The 16,878-nt window shown below is 43.1% G+C and overlaps 1 protein-coding gene across 1 annotated transcript in view; it reads left to right on the forward strand.

The window, feature by feature from the left end:
* The window catches only part of MAML2 (mastermind like transcriptional coactivator 2), a 213,789-nt gene that overhangs the window by 135,474 nt on the left and 61,437 nt on the right, over positions 1–16,878 (forward strand). Inside the window, exon 2 of the mRNA XM_080589102.1 lies at positions 9,494–10,945. Within this exon, the coding sequence (XP_080445228.1) occupies positions 9,494–10,945 (1,452 nt within the window). The remainder of the gene's footprint in view (positions 1–9,493; positions 10,946–16,878) is intronic.

Here is a 16,878-nt window from a genome sequence, read left to right on the forward strand (position 1 = left end):
TAGAATGTTCTCTTTGAGAGAAAAAGAAAGCCAAGAAACTTATTTTCACTTTATTCAGAGACATCTCTATACATTTGACTTGTCTATTTGTTGAAACATCTTTCAATTCTCATCTCCACTCCTCTTGATGTTTCTCACATTCCTTTTAAGCATCATCTTGTAAGCTTTCCAGTACCTGAAGGATCTGTTGTTATTTTTTGGTTTGGTTTGGTTTGGTTTTTAGCTTGTAGGTACCTTTTTCTTACCCCTGACTGCTCCTGAACCCCTCTACTCTTACTTTTTCCAGCTCCTGGAATATTCCTTGCTCAGTGGTTGCCCATTTCCAAGCCTTTCCTTCACCCTCTCTGGCCATTTGCTTGTTTTTGGATTATTTCAAACATCTCAGAAAGTATCATGAAGATGCTCCTCAAAGAAAGGCTAAATAATGAAAAGGCAATGACATGGCAACATGTGCTAGTCCAAGAGAGTAAGGCATTTGGGGCTCCTGTAACCTGGTAATGATCTCCCATTGTCTCAGACTGATTTTTACGATTCATTCTTGTTCTGTTGTTCTGTTTGTGTTTTCAGGCTAAAACTGAAATTCAGGAGTACAACTGGTGGAAAATATTTAGATACTGATCAAATGACTTCCATTGGACAGTTTTCTTCCAGACTTCTAAACAATTGGAAATACAGGAGCTGTGCGACATGAACAGACATGTCTTGTCTGAACCCCTACAGCATCTCATCAATAACAATGACAAATATTTCAGGGGAAAAATATATGATCATCTTGGTAGGCCTGCAAATGGTTTAACACTCTTCACCACCATGTCTTTTCCTCCCCTGCCCACCAAAACCCTAGCCGGTCTCTATGATCCATAAACTGGTTTGAACCTTGATGTTTAACATTTCACATCTTCTTTTGAATATTTTGTCATCAGCGTTCTTAAGTCAGTGTCTTCCATATTCCAAACAAATACTGAGTCCCTCTTTAAATCTTGCTGTATATTTCCTCAGACTCTATCCATGTTGGAAGAAAAAGGTTTTCATTTAATTGGTATTTACAGTTGTACATCTTGCGAAATAACCTCTTGATCTGCAGTTACTCCTTAGACTCTTATTATATAAACTTTCATAATTTTCTCTTTTATTTGTCCCTTCTATTGTCTGTTCTCCTCGTAAGACTATCTTCTAAGCTCTTAAATCTTGTTACTTTTCTCCAAAATCCCCTGACATATTTGTCTATTCTGCTAATGTAGGTCAAACTCTTGATGGGGTGCACTTGGCCTGTCCTGACACTGCAGGTTTAAGCTGAAGGTTTTGGAAATGGCTGTTAGGTACTGCTGATACTTTATGTCCTTCTCACTGGGGGTGAACATGCACGCTGGGTAGAGGCAGGGGACAGATGCTAATACAGGTCAAACCAAGCCATGAAGGGAGTGCACCATCCTTGCTAGATATGTTCCCTTACCACTGGCCTGCATTTGGTCCTGAATTCCTAAATTTCACTTCTCTTCTGAAGTTCTGGCAGAGGATCAGAACTCCTTCCTCCTAACAAGAAGCCATTTTGACCAGTTGTTTATTAGGAGTCTTAGATGAAGCAGTGATGGAAGGCACTTCTCACTCAAGCAGGTCCTCCTTGTCCTGGCTGGTGGATTCAGTGCTGGAAGCACAACTGGGTAATATGCTGAGGAGATTTTTTTCCCCAGTGGATGACTCTATCTCCCATGAACTGTAACTTACCCCACAGAAGGTCTCAAGGCCAAACAGTTGGTGTGAGTGCCATGTGACGCATTGATTTGCAGGAAGAGCAAAACAATCTAAATATTTCCTTATTTTTCCAAGGCTGTCTGGATGGCTGCTGTCTTCTTTCATTGACTGAGCTTTTGAAACAGAATGGTTCAGAGGAGATAGGTATTTAGGTAATTAAAGTCCATGTGTGAGCATGGCTGTGTGATCTTAATGAAGCTCGAAAGCCTTTGTACTGCCAGTTTGGAAGAGATGCTGGGCAGAAAACTAGGACCAGACTGCTCCCAGCAGTCTTTCCTTAGGTGAAATCTGCTATGCCATTGGTCTCTAAAAGGCAAATCAAGTAACAGCCACCACATTTTTAAGGATTAGGAGCTTCCTGTGCAAGACAGTATGTGTTTTTAATGCTTTAAGCTGACTTATGAAACTGGTAAACAATGTGGAGGGTGGTGTTGGATGACCTCTTTTACATGTCTGATCATCCTGTCAACATTTATAATGCATTTGATATTTTCTTCTCATCAGGACAGGATCAGTTAAGCATTTCCCAAAGCTCAGGTTGTATTACGCTTTGTTCCACATTTCATGGTAATAAATGTTGACATAAATTTCTGTAGATTTCATATAAAGTGATTGATTGTTAATTTATTCATGGTAGGAAGGGAAGGGAAGGGAAGGCAAGGGAAGGCAAGGCAAGGCAAGGCAAGGCAAGGCAAGACACAGCACGGCAAGGCAAGGCAAGGCATGGCAAGGCAAGGAAAAAAAAAAGGAAAGGAAAGAAAGGAAAGGAAAGGGAAGGGAAGGGAAGGGAAGGGAAGGGAAGGGAAGGGAAGGGAAGGGAAGGGAAGGGAAGGGAAGGGAAGGGAAGGGAAGGGAAGGGAAGGGAAGGGAAGGGAAGGGAAGGGAAGGGAAGGGAAGGGAAGGGAAGGGAAGGGAAGGGAAGGGAAGGGAAGGGAAGGGAAGGGAAGGGAAGGGAAGGGAAGGGAAGGGAAGGGAAGGGAAGAAAAAGAAAGAAAAAGAAAGAAAAAGAAAGAAAAAGAAAGAAAAAGAAAGAAAAAGAAAGAAAAAGAAAGAAAAAGAAAGAAAAAGAAAGAAAAAGAAAGAAAAAGAAAAGAAGGAAAAAAGGCTGTTCCAAAAGACAAATACACAGCTTTCAGGATAAGAAATACAGACCTTTCATGCCTTTTTTGTTTTGCTCACAGTAATGACTGCTACATTCTGATTAGCAATCTTGACCTAGTTAAATTGCTATTGTTTCTCTGTGTTCCTATTCTTCTAAAAGACTGTGGCTAGACATGATATTTTATAATCCATCAAATGTAGAATCTGCATAAAAATATAATTATTGTGCTTCAACAACTTGGACCAAAGCCCTGACGTTGTATTTCTAAGCAGTACACTGTGAATAATATGGATGCATTTTTAGGTTGGTATGTTCAGTTGGCAAGATATGTGATTTTTCCATAAGTGAAGGTAAACTGTGGCATTTCTAACACACTGATTACTATTCCAGCCTTGTTCCCCAGCTAATGAGAATTAAGTGGATACTTGTCAGCCAAGGAACTTACTTATTTGTTGCTATAAAGTCAGTTTTAGTGGCACTTATTGTAGTGAACAGGGAGAAAAATTTGTACTACCTCTCCACCACCATTATTGACAGTGTTGATTATGTCTAGGGATCACCCAGAGGTGGGATGCCTGTGCACAAGGCACTGTATAGATGCTCCATCCCAGAGCTTATGATCAGAAGTACAGTGGTGGGAAGGTTCAGGGCCTACAGAGTGAAAACCTAATGGCAGCAAGCCTTGCACCTTGTGGTCAAAGTGGTTTTAGGAGTGGATTAGCAAAATGGGAGAGGAGCGGGGTGGAATGGAGCTGTGGCGATTTGAGCAGAGTCACTCATGAGCAGTGTGAGGCTGAAGGCACCTCCTCCTCCTCACAGCTCAGCAAAACTGGTCGTCTCCGTCCTGCGGATGCGCTCCAAGGAGGCAGCATGGAGGAACACGAAGAGAAAGCATGTAGAGCTGAGCCTGTGCCAACCAGACTGGGGCAAACATGGCAGGGCTTTAACCCGACAGTGATGCTGTGCTGCTTTTTGGGGGACTCGGTGGCTATCGCACTGCTCCCCACAGCATGGCCTGCCCGAGGCTGCAGTTCTGTCACTTGGAAATGTTTCCAAGATCAGCATCACCCAGCAGATCAGACTTTCTCAACCTGGAGCGCTAAAATCTTTCTGAAGACAACTGTCATGCTTGCGTTTCCAGCCATGCCAGGTAGAAGTTGCAAATGAGGACGAAAGATTAAAAATAAATATCCTTGGCTTTGCTTTCTATGCAGAAAAAAAGCACAGAGCAGGGGGTTGGGGATGGATGCTCATAAGAAGACCTCTTTAGGAGGTCTTTAGGAGATCTTGAAAGCTTCGGGAGAGACATCAGAGCAAACCTGCTGCTCTGTGGCACTGCCCTGGACATGGGGAAGAGTGGGAATGGCCGAAGCTGGCAGATGATATCGGGAGCTGTGTAGAAAAAGTAGTAATGGGAACCATTCTGCCTGATCCTAAAAAAATGTCTGTAGTCAGGAAGGGGCTGTGAGGGTGCGTGTGTGACCCTGGCGATAGGACCTGTGATGGCCGAGGGGGCCTCTGAGGCCTGGGGGCAGTGGCTGGAGTCCAGGCCTCGCTGCAGGCCTGGGATGCAAAGGTGCTTTCACAGCATAAATGAGAAGTAGCATTCAGCATGTTTTTCTCCTTTGGAATCAATTCCTGTTTCTTTTCTCTCTCTCTCTGTCTCTTTTTTGGAAACTTTCATTGTTTGAATATTTTCTGTATTTTTCATGTAATTCCTTTACCCCTTCCCCTCCCCAGATACTTGAAGGATTTTGTTTACAGTGCAGCTATAGATACAGTCAGCACATATTGTGAGAAAGTCTAAGAAGTCCAAAAGGGACCTTTTAAAGTGGATTTGACTGTTCTATGTTAAAAGCATAAAAACCAAAGCTGGGTTTCTAACATGAGAACTATTATTCCGCACCAACTGTTAACACTGCCTCATTGCCTGCTTTACAAAGTGTATCAGTCACTTAATTTTCCTTCCCCTTGTTCCACCACAGAAGCTAAGAAAGCTGCAAACCTTGGCAGGAAAATGTGAGAGAGAGGAGAGCAAAAGCGGTGGGAGATCTTTCTTTTACATCTTCAGCTACTAAGGGAGACTGGAGACTTAAAACACAAAGTATTGTGATATCTGCTCTGTAGGTTGCGTGCAGTGCATTGGTGTTTTGGTCCAGTCGTCGCGGTCTGGCTGTAAAAGTTTTGAGATAACAGCTCGAGATGTTGCTGACACCTCTGTGCAAGGCCAAGAATGGGTTGCACTGGGAAATTAATTCCTTTGGAGATCTCCAGGTGCCATGGAGATACTCCAGCAAGCTGGAGGGATAAGCTGCGTTTTACTTGTCCTAAGAGCTGTGAAACCCTGTGCTGCTGGATGGTTAACTTAGGACTTTCTCAAGTGCTGTTGTCCTATGCATTATTAAAAGATGAAAAAAAAGAAATCTAAAGAAAATAAATCCAACAGAAGAAGCTGAGTGAAGCACACACAAAAAACAAGACTGTCAATGAAACTGAAATCAGATAGTCCTTAGCATTTCCTGCTGTCACAGACAAATTATTTTCTTGGCCATTCTTGACCGCTTGAAAGCAATACAAGTGAATGTACATGGGTAACGTCAGAAGTGGATCAAAGATGTGCTAATAAAAATACTGATAAATATGGATAGTTGGAGGAAGAAATCCCTAAAATTTCTCATTGTAAAATTGTGCTTTTGTACCAAGGAGGTTTTTGTTTCCAGTCTCTGGAAAAGCTTTTGAGACAGAAAAAATAATCAATTTTCATCAAAATCCTCCAGTTTTGCATATAGTAACAAATTTCAACCAAAAGAAAGGTGAAGCAAAAGTTTTTGGGTTGGTTGATTTGGGTGTTTCTCAGAAAGATAATGATTTGATACCAGGGTTTTGATGAGCCCTAATTATTAGCTCAGTGGAACTCCTGCTGATTTTGCTGTGTGTCAGGGAGCACTGGAGAAGAAGCTGCCTCTCTTAAATCCCTTTAAAGACTCAAAATAAGTTTTAAGGAGGAATTAATTGTCCCTCTGCACAGGAGGTGGTGTCATACCGTGCTGTTTAGACTGTGTCATCTCCAGAGTTTTGCCCTTGCCTGATAATGTTGCTGAGAATTTTGTTTGCGATGTCTTGCAAACCTGTTCTCATGCATTTAACTTCATGCAGATCCCCTGCAGTTTTAACTTCAGAAAATCAATGCACCCAGCATTGCATGGCTGCGTGCTGACTCACCAGAGCCTGCTTAGCAAAAGGTCTTACAACAATACGGGCTGCCAGGAAATGCATGTACTCTTTGATGGTTCACAAAGTCCTGCCCGCCTGTTGTGGGATGGAGCCGTGCATGGAGAGCTTCTTCCTCTCCCAGTTACTGTCATGTCACACATTTCCCATCACAGAGCCTTTCAGTATTACACAGTTTGAGTGGTTTGAGATGTGTAATCGTGAGCCTGTTTGATCTGAGGAATGTGCCTCTGTTATGTGCCCAGGAACTTCTGCGTTACATTTACTGACCCAAATCAATCCTGGCTTGCAAATTGGAAGAGATGGAGCTTGAAATCTGGCGAGCTCTTTTTTCCCCTTTCTGAAGAGTGTGTGTTTTGCTTGGGGAAAAAGGGCTCTGGCTGATGAAAAAGTGATCGGTAGCTGAAAAATGCAATTGCTAGAAAACTGCAAAGGTTTGAGTGACTGAATCACGTCCCTTCAGAAGACGAAGCAAGCATAATGCTTGGGCATCGGTGCCACATAAAAGACACTATTTAGTGTCTATGAAATAGCAAGACAGAGAGGCTTGTGATGGACACTGCTTGTCGTGCTGGAACAGAGTCTGGTCCCAGCAAACCGCCCGGCCATGTAATTGGTAACATCTCATGGCAGGGATGGAGAGGGGGCTTTGTCCCTGAGGGCTGCTCACAGCTTCGTGCCCTAACCCTCCACACCCCTAATGCATGCATTGACCAAGGTGTTATCAACATAGTTTGGATGGTTTGCAGAGATGTAATAAGTCAGCACTTGTCATTTCTTCTTTAGAAATCTCTATCTGGTGGGCATTTTAGGAGAACACATGTAATGAAACCCTTGAGTGCTCCAGCCCATGGCAAGGGAGGGCTGGGTGAAGGGACACGTTTGGAGATCACGGTGCTCTCCTTGGCTCTGCCGCTGACTTGTGCAGGTCACTGGGAAAGCCACGCCACACCTCTCCCGTATCTGCGAGTGGTTAGTTCAAATGCAGAAGAAAAACAGCCTCTATGCACAGCGCCGTGCAACTTTAACTGCGTCGGAAAGCCTGATGCAGGTGCTCTGAAAATGTGAGGGCATTTTAAACAGCTCCCTCTGGTTCAAAATGACACGCAAAAGTAAAATTAACTCAGAAAGACGTATTTACCACATAAAGCACATACATGCAGAGGATGCATTATTCATTATCTGTTCAGCCTTTTTGTCAGCAGCACATCCGAAAGCAAAACATGCTGCCAAGTCATGTATTCTGATGATCAGGGGACTTCCCCATTTCCCAGGAAGATGAATTTGGGGGCATGAGAATGATTTCTAATAAACACACTGACAGCAGAGATGATGGTAAAAGGAAGTGCACCTTACTGTTTTTTTCACAGAGGAAAGTACAGTGAGTCATGTGTCAGGAGGAAGATGCTAACCAAAGGCAGTCCCTGCACTTTGCCACCTAAAAATCCCTCCCCAAGGACAGCTAATGACAATTAGTTACGCTTGTAGGTAAAAGGTCTTGGACTTGCACAAGTAGGCACCAACATATCTGTCCTTATAAAACGGAAACATGAAGCTGTGATTCGAAAGCTATGCTGGAAACTTGACTTCAGATATGAGGTGAGATTTTCAGTGTCAGAGAGAGGAATTACACGCCTTAGCTTTAAGGGGTAAACTCAGTGCCCTGCTGATGCAGTAGGAGGATAGATGGGTACCGAGGAAATATGTTTGTGAATTGAGCTCTTCAACTAAAACAACTCCAATCGACCCCGTGGCATTCACTCTAGAATAAAAGTGTTCACACATGGAGTTATGTGGGAAGAGTTCTTACCAGTAGATAAGTCTGAAGCTGAGGGGAATGGGGGCCATAACAGAATACCTGCCCATGGACCTGAAAGAGCAGGGGTACATGAAACAGGGTACCTGAAACAGCAGGGTCCAAATAATGTGATCTAAAGATTTCATAAATCATCCTTCCTCACGTAACTGCAAAACTAGAGATCTCAGTGTCTCATCTGCCCATCGTGGTTTCCCAAGACATCACACTTTGTAATGGGCCCGGTTTTCCCAGTGGTACACACAGTTACTTGTCAGATGACATTGTCCTGCACTCTCCTCGGTCGGTGCACTTCTGCCCAGGCACGAGATGAGCTGAATTTCCCTGTGGAGTTTCCTGACATTGCTCACAGACCTCTGTGCAGCTGAAGCAGCAGCAGCGTGCACGTGGGCTGAGCTAGGTCTGCATACGCCCGTGGTTGCTGTCTCTGGTGCTTGGTGCCTGCCCTTAATGTAGAGACCTGAAGGTTTGACAGGTGTGTTTGTTAAAAAAAAAAAAAAAAAAAAAAGTGATCTATTCTTTTATGAACTGCCTTTCTGAAATTTGAAATAATGCTACTTCAGGGTATATACATATATTGATCCAAAATTTCCAGCTTGTGGGACTACACCTTTGTTTTGTGTACACAGGGTGGGAATTTGCACGTACAAGCGTGGCAGATGAATACAGATCAGGCAGACAGGGCTGTGAAGCTCCTTTCTTTCAGCAGACCCACGGGGTTTGTGAGCAGATGAAAGTATCGCTGTAAATATTCAAGGAAAAGGAAGTAGAGTTGCCGTTCTCAGAGCGGTGTTGCGTGTACTCTGTGTTTTATAGCAGATGTTTCAGAACATAAACAATTAGGGCTTAATGTATGAATATACAAATCTGGAAAATAATCCGGCAGTACATCATGGACCAGACCCTTGGCTGACATAAACTGACATGGTTCCAGTGGCTTCACTTCAAGTTTTGAACAAGTTAACATCTAACGTCTTTAACTACACCAATCTCTGGTCATTATAAAGCTGTGTGAGATCAGGATGGCTAGCTCTCACTTGTGCCATTAAAATATCTCCTAGGACCTTTGGACTCTGCTGTCCAAACATGATCTTTTGGATCATGAACCAAAATCATTACAGTGAAATCCTGCAGTATTGGGTAGACACACGGGAGGATTTCATGGCTGCATTAGTCTCTGCTGTCTGAAAATACACCAGATCTGTCTGGCATAGATAGACAGGAGCAAATCTGGGATGGATATGCCCTTGGCTTTGCCAGCTACAGCTCTGGCCACCTCCCTCCACTCACACCCACAAGGAAGGTGGGACTTCTGGTCAACAGGAGGCAGTGATGCCCAAAAACTGCTGGTGGCTATAAAGACAGGGATGGCGGTGACAGGGGGATGTCTCACTCACGTATTTCCCTACAGTTCTGTACAATTTCATTGACTGTTTTCACTGACCTGTGCTGCCCAGAATAGCTTTCTGTGCTGTGCAGTGCTTACTTGCCTGTTGACTTGCAAGATCCTTCTATAAGCACCAGATAGATATACTATAGCTTCTTTCTTCAGTTGTCATCTAACGATTATTTTTTGTCTCTGCTTCCTTCAGCTCCAAGGCTCCTTGAAGAGAAAGTTGGTGGTAAATCTGTCACCTGTCAACAACAAGAGGCCAAATGGTGTTTCGGACAACTCTTTCCTTGATATTAAGAGGTTAAGAGTGGGTGATAATATCCCAATGGGACAAGGTGGACATCATGCTAACAATTGCCAAAGCCAGTCAATGTCTGGAACTATGCCTGTGGGGCAAGGATCACAAAGAAAGACCAGTAATCTAGCAAACAACGCACATGCTAGTGGGAATGGCATGTTTAATATGACTTTGAAAGAGGTAAAGAAAGAACCAGGAGAAACAATGTCCTGCAGCAAACACTTAGATGGCCAGATGTCCCATGAGAACATGTTCCCTAACAGATATGGGGAAGACTCAGGAGAACAAATGATGGATCCAGAGCTTCAGGAACTATTTAATGAACTGACTAACATATCAGTGCCACCAATGAGTGATCTTGAGCTAGAGAATATGATAAATGCCACAATAAAGCAAGATGAACCGTTCAACATTGACCTTGGGCAGCAAAGCCAGAGGGGCCCTGTGAGATCTCTGCAGATGGATAAGATGGTAATTAAGAGCGAATACGCACCAGGCATGAACCAGGCTTCTGTGGGTTCCCCACAGATGAGGCCTTCTTCTACAGGTCCAGCCTTCACTATGGCCACTGCTGCCATGTCCACCTCCTCACCCATCCCTTCGGTGCCTCAGAATCAAACACAGGTGTCGCAGGTCTCTACTGCATCCAGTCGGCCATTGCCTAACTGGCAGGAGGTTTCTCACGCACAGCAACTCAAGCAGATCGCAGCCAACCGTCAGCAGCATGCCTTGATTCAGCAGCAACAGCAGCAGCAGAACCAGACAGCCAACTGGTCCACCTTGTCTCCGTCAGGTCCTTCCCCCGGACCCTTTGTGCAAGAGAAAATCCCCAGTCCTTCTTTTCGCCAGCAGCAGTTCAGCCCACAAAGCTCAGCGATGCTTGGGGTGCCCGTGAATGGAAACCAGTCCAAAGGGATGAATAACTATGTTTATAAGCCAACCACTCCCCAGAGCAATCCCATGGACATAATCATGCAACAGAAGCCTCAGGACCTCAACAGAAACTTTATCAACAGTGCTCAGCCACCACTAGAGCAGCATCATGGCAACACAAAGCCTTTGTTTCACTTTAACTCAGAGCAAACAAACCAGCAGATGCCTTCAGTTTTGGGTTCCCAAAGCAAGCCTGCCCTTCTGCACTACACGCAGCAGTCACAGAGCTCAGCCCCAGTGCAACAGCCGCAGCAGCAACAACAGCCACAGCCGCAACCTGCTCAGCCTCTCCCAAACCAGTCTCTTCAAAGGCCACCCAATGTACCCCTAGCAATGCAGCAAAAAATGATGCTTCAGAAAATTCAGCAAAGCCAGCAAATCTCAGGTTTGCAGTATCCAGTCTCTCAGCAGCATAGACAGGTAAGGCAAATTCTTCCTTCTTTGTTACATTCTGGTCTGAGTGGTAAAAAGGGTTTTCCAGCCTGGCCTCATTCCTCCAGGAGATGCGTACTGGTGTGTAATGACCTCAGGACATACTTCATCAGAGCTACTGATGGCCTGTTTAGTGCCTATTCAGGTGTATCACAAATGCACATTTGTAAGAATTTCAAGAAAGACATGCTCAGAACTTATATTTTTTTCTTAGAGCAAGAGTGAATATGTCACTGCTATATATTATGTAGATACTTGTCAGAAAGGCGAGATAGTAGGGCAGATGTAACTGGACTCCTGTCTAAGTTTCCTAGCTTCCAAAATTTTGGGTTCTTTTGAACGGCACAATTGTAATGAATTCCTGTGTTATCTTATAGAATGCATTTTACAATGTTAATTTTTATGTCATCGATTTCCTCAGGGAGGCAGGGTTAGGAAATTCTGTTTTTAGATATCGTTTGACTGACATGACAAAAATACTGTTTGCACATTTGTTATCTGTTTGGCAAAGAAAAAAACTAAGACTTATCTGTGAGCTTTATAAACACCCATCACACTTCTGGGAATATTCTCTGCATAAAATACATGCTTAGATATGAAGGTGAAGGCTTCCACAGATACATCTACAATTATATACCACATGGCCAGCTCCCACTGTTTTATCATGAGACATTGCTTTGACATGATCAGTTATTATAGCTCAGTTACGCTCTGCCAAGTCACCATGCACCAAAATCCCATGTTTCAGACCTGTCAATTGAAGTTCAAACATGTAACCTCACTGTACCCCCGAAACTGGAAACCACATGCAAAACAGGTAAAACGCACATTTGATATTGGGATGTTTAAACCATTCTGAGGAGTTCTGGTGGGTTCATAGCATTTGAAGATATGGAAAGGTAATACAGATGTAGAGATTGCTCATGAATTTCTTCTATATGAGAAAGAGCTATAAGAAACTACTGAGAAAGTGAAACCCTAAATTTTCCATAAAGTCATTGAGAAGCAGCACCGTGAGTGAATCGTTCATAACTGGCATATCTTGGCCAACCTGTTTGGGCGAACAGTATGAGTTTTTGAGATAAAGTAAATATAGTTGTACACATGGAAACCTTTCTCCTTTTAACTCCTTTAAACTCGCTGGCCACCTAACCATGACTTTTTCCAACAGAGGATCCCTTGGTAAGAGGCACCAGGTGAAACATTTAGGCAGACTGGGTGAGGAGGAGTTGCTTTGTTTGAAGATGCCGGAGGATTAACAGCAAGCAGCAAGCAAGCACAGCTTTGCTGTTTTACAGGGACTCTGCTGGCTGTTGCTCTCCTTATTCAGCCACTGTGTGCTCACTTCTCAGGCACATTTCCCCATTCTCTTAATAGACTGGCAGGCAGATGAATGTTAGCAGTTCCTTCATTCAGCCATGATGAAGCTTCCAGCAATCTGTCAGTACAGGGGAGACAGGCAGGACTCCTGCAAACCCTCCTGTTTTTCTGAAAAAAAAAAAAAAAAAAAACATGCAAAGTCACATTCTGGAAAGGAATAAAAACATTGAGAGTAATGCTGCCCAAGGCAATGTTAGCTCCCTGTTCTGTGCCCTCTTGGGCTGCTGCTGAGGGAGGCAAGCCAACAAGACGGTTACAGACAACATGGCCATGGCAGTGGTTTCCAAATTTATCAGGAGTGTAGTGGGATCTATCACCTGCACAGCTACAAGATTTTTCTGGTTTAGGAAACTTTTCCTAAATGAATTTTGCTAACTGCCAAGCTTTAGGTATTACACCAAGGAAGGAGTTTTGCCTATCGTCACAGACTTCTGCAAGAAGCTTTCCAAAGTCTCGCATCACCTGGCCCACAGTTTTGTCCGCGGGATGTGGCTATCTGACCTGTGGCACAGCTGAGAAGTGTACTTTTGTTGGCACAGGTTACAGGGCTTTCGCAGCAAGAATGCTCTTGTTTCTGTGCTCTAGAGAAGTAAGTGGATTTGTAAAGTTCCTTCCTAACCAGTTGTTCTCAAGTTCTGCCGAAATTCAGAAAATCAGGTAGGTCTCTCTCAGTAGAGTATTCTGTAGCTGCCAGAATAATACTGACAACTGCATAAACTTGGTCCATAAAATTACAGGATTTAGGATCATTTTGAACATAATTGCTCAGCTGGCAATATTTAAGATTTCTGTGAACAACTTTAGGGCCTGTCTGCACAGATGCAAGAGCTCATCAACCCCTTGGTCAGGGCTGCTTGTCCCCATAGGTTCATCCTGAATATTAAATCGGAGTGGGAGGAGACACCCCAGCATTATATTCCAATAAAGATCATGAAGCTCAAAACGAGCTCATGGGTCAATTCCTGTTGATCTTAGCACTGGGGACATCACCTCATTTAGGCTACATGGTCTTCTCTCCTGGAGAATCATCTTCCACCTCTGAGGATTTCTAATGATCATTAACAGTGATCCATGATTAATTACCAGCATTTACTAATTAACTTCATGATTAATATATATTTTACTCATGCCCTATTCTTTTCATGAGGAATCAAGGTTTGATTCTGCTAGATATCGTTCAACTCCTCCTTCGATCCTAAACTCATTATAGATGTGAACGATAAGGACCACCTCAGAACTGGCTGAAATGCTTTGTAGCTGGAATTGCAAGTGCACATTCATAAATAGCTGCTGTGACATTGCCATTAGATAACACTGAATGGGACACTATAAACTCACATTTTTAGCGGAACCACCTCACTCTCTGGATTTTTACTCCCCAGGCTTTAAGATCCCCCCAAAGCATTTGAACTTCACTTGATCAGCCCCGGCTTGCTAACTGGAAATGCAGGAGTTATAATTTCTCTGCCTGTCACATTCACTTTGTGTCAAATTGGAACAAACTTGTAGTGTGATTTGCTAATTAGATGTCTTTTGCCTCTAGGGAAAAGTCGTAAAAATGATGGAAATCATCTTGGTTTCCTGGAAGAAGGTTGAATTGAATGAAAGTTTGGTTTGCTTCTCAGTTTTGTTCTCCATTGTTGTGGGAAAGGTTCACCTTTCCATTGTCTGTCAGGATGTAACATATGCACAGGCAAGAAAAAACTTGTACAGGTTCAACACTGTTTAGGGAATAATTAAAAGCTCCAAATTCTGCACAGGTTAAATGGGGTTTGCGATACTTATCCAGAACCTGGACTGATGTGGGGGAAATCTGTAACTGGACTTGGGGAGGTTTGAAATCTTTCTCTCTGTGAAGAAACAGAGAAATGAAAGATGCTTCTGGAATAAGACATAAGGTTTTTGAACAAACAGCTTGGTGTTTTTAAGTAGTCTGAGAAATTCTGCACATATTTTTAAAGTTTTTGGTCACTCATATGACTCATTCAATAAGTTCCATCAGTCTTCTATCAAGAAGTTAAAAAAAAGAAGCCAATATCTGCTAAATAAAATATTATAAATATTATTCATACCCTTCTGTTTTCGTACTAAAGCCAAATTAAACTCAGAGGTTTCAAGATGAGTTTTTTTCCAATATTTTTATTCAAATTCACTCGCTCAAAGGCGGGGAGAAAAGAAGGCTGAGCTCGTGAGAAGAGGAACCCTAATGAAGCAAGGCCACTCCATGTGGTACTTGTGGCCATGTGCCCTTGGACCACAAGAGCCCTATTTAGTGTCAGCTTTGGAGGCAAGGAGGACACAAGGGATCATGAGAGCTTCAGCCCCTGCTTTATGAAAACAACCAGTGGTCCTTGATTTAAGGCTCTGAAAATGCCGGTGTTGTTCGTGTAGTTACCGGTGTTTTCCCATGGAGAGCTCAGGACCTTGTTAGTCCTCACTCCTTTATAATGTCTTTGAGGATGGGATCATCTTTTCTCTTTATTTTTTTTTTCTCCAAGATCCAGAAAGGTAATGTGATTAGTTGCAGTTTGGGGGCTTTTTTTGCCATTGCTTTCCCTAACTGGGGTCTACCTTAGATCATTTTCTTCACCAGATCTTAACAGGCTCCTTTTAAATCCAACCATTCTCCCTTCCTACAGAATACCTAGAAATATCTCCTCTGTTACCTGCCCCAGGCACGAGTGACCCGTATGTGCCTCTTGCCTGATGCACTCCTATGGCAAGACTTTGTATTTTGCAGCATGTGGCCGATGTCCTTCCAGGTGCTCCATGCCCCAGGGACACGACATGGGCACATCTGGCTGGAGAGGGGCCACGATGCGGCTCAGAAAATCAATGCTTAATTGATATGTATGCGTCGCTCTTCAGTGTCTCCAAGGGGTGGAGATGGTAGTTTAACGAACCTGGCAGCTCTGCGGAGATTTTCTCCAGTGTGCACCCAGGGTAATTTCATTTATTTTGGGAGAGCATAATTGGACTTACAGCAGCGTAGTAAGCTGCAGGATGTGGCCTTCTTTAAAGCGTAGGCACCATACAGATTTCATGAGAAGTGTATGTTAAACTGTCAGATTGTTAGAGTGCTATGCAAGGAAGAGGCACCAAGAGCAAAAGATCTCATGGTTTCTTTGAAAATGCAGCTAGAAAAACTTTTGTTATCGTTCACTGCTGAGCGATTACTTACACCTCTAGTTTAGCCTCTGCAATCTCTCAAAGAAAATGTGGCTTCTTAGGATGATTCATATCAAAACAGTATTTTCCTCGACCTTTGTGTTTACCACTGAAGAAGAAGAGAGGAGCACATTTTGGTGAGGCAACCTCTCTGTTTTCAAGTGTGAATGAATTATTTTGCAAATATTTGTTAAATGAAGAGAGAAAAACTAGAGTGGCTTGTGGTAATTGGTACAAACCAGGACTTAAATGTGACTGAGATCATAAATAACAATGATTTCCAAGCTTTTGGAATCTGCAATAATAGAAACCGTTCCACAGTGTAAGGAAATAACAATGTGACCTTTCTTGCAATGCTCACTATAAAAATAGTGTTTGGATGAGAGCTTTTCTTGATAGCTCCATTTTGGTTGCATTCCTTCATGCAAGGGCTTCTGAATTAAATATTCTGAATAAAAACTTGAGGACGTCCTCATAACTACCGTCGATTGAATGGTCATAACTGATTTATGAACACAAAACCAGAAAGAAAATGTCAAAGGTTTCTGTATTGCCATAGTGGACAGTTGTGTTGGTGTCTTGCTGGTGCCTTATATAATTCACTCTGTTTACTAAATCATATATATAGACAATCACACTGTGGATGGTCATTCCCTGAGGACATTATAATTCAAAGGCTCGGTGACATTGCCAGCTTCATAAGCTTTCTTGAACTCTTTTCATAAACTATTTATGCTACTAGAATGGTAGAATATTAGCCACTTAGGTCAAATGCTTCTGGGTTCATGGATTTGGGACATAGCTGAGATAGTCCCTGTAGTCTCATTTGGGCTGCTTTTGGAAGGTACCTCCGTGAAGATACCAATACAAAACATCATTGCACTTGCCTGGATGTGTTCTGTGCTAATGTCAGCACACTTGAAGTCTTATTATTTATTAGCTTTGTGAAATTGCCTGGGAGGTCGACTGACAGGACAAAATGTCACTCTCTAAGGACTGTAGAAATGGTTTAAAAATGGCACCTGTCTCAAAGGGACAGTTTTGATCTGGCTTCTGTAAGAACCAAGTAAAAGATGAGTTTCACAGAAGGAATTTGAAGGATATCAGCTTCTACCCACCTGCACCTCTACAGATGTTTGTTGTTTGTTTGAGGTCTGCAGTGATCCACGAGGTACTTCGTGGGCCAGTCATTTGTCCTGGCTGTGGGGAAAAACAAGGTTCAGCAAGAGTGCTGTGTGCTTCAGTCCTCTGATTTTGCTCCACTGCCACCTTGAAGCCATGGGAAAACGTGGGGAAGCAGAGGGACACCCAAGGTGCCTGGTGCGTACCTAAGAGAAGATGTAGGGGCTGCAAGGAGGAAAGGGCAGGTGAGA

This window comes from Anser brachyrhynchus, assembly GCF_964034855.1.
Source record: "Anser brachyrhynchus genome assembly, chromosome: 1".
In the NCBI taxonomy this organism is placed as follows: Eukaryota; Metazoa; Chordata; class Aves; order Anseriformes; family Anatidae; genus Anser; species Anser brachyrhynchus.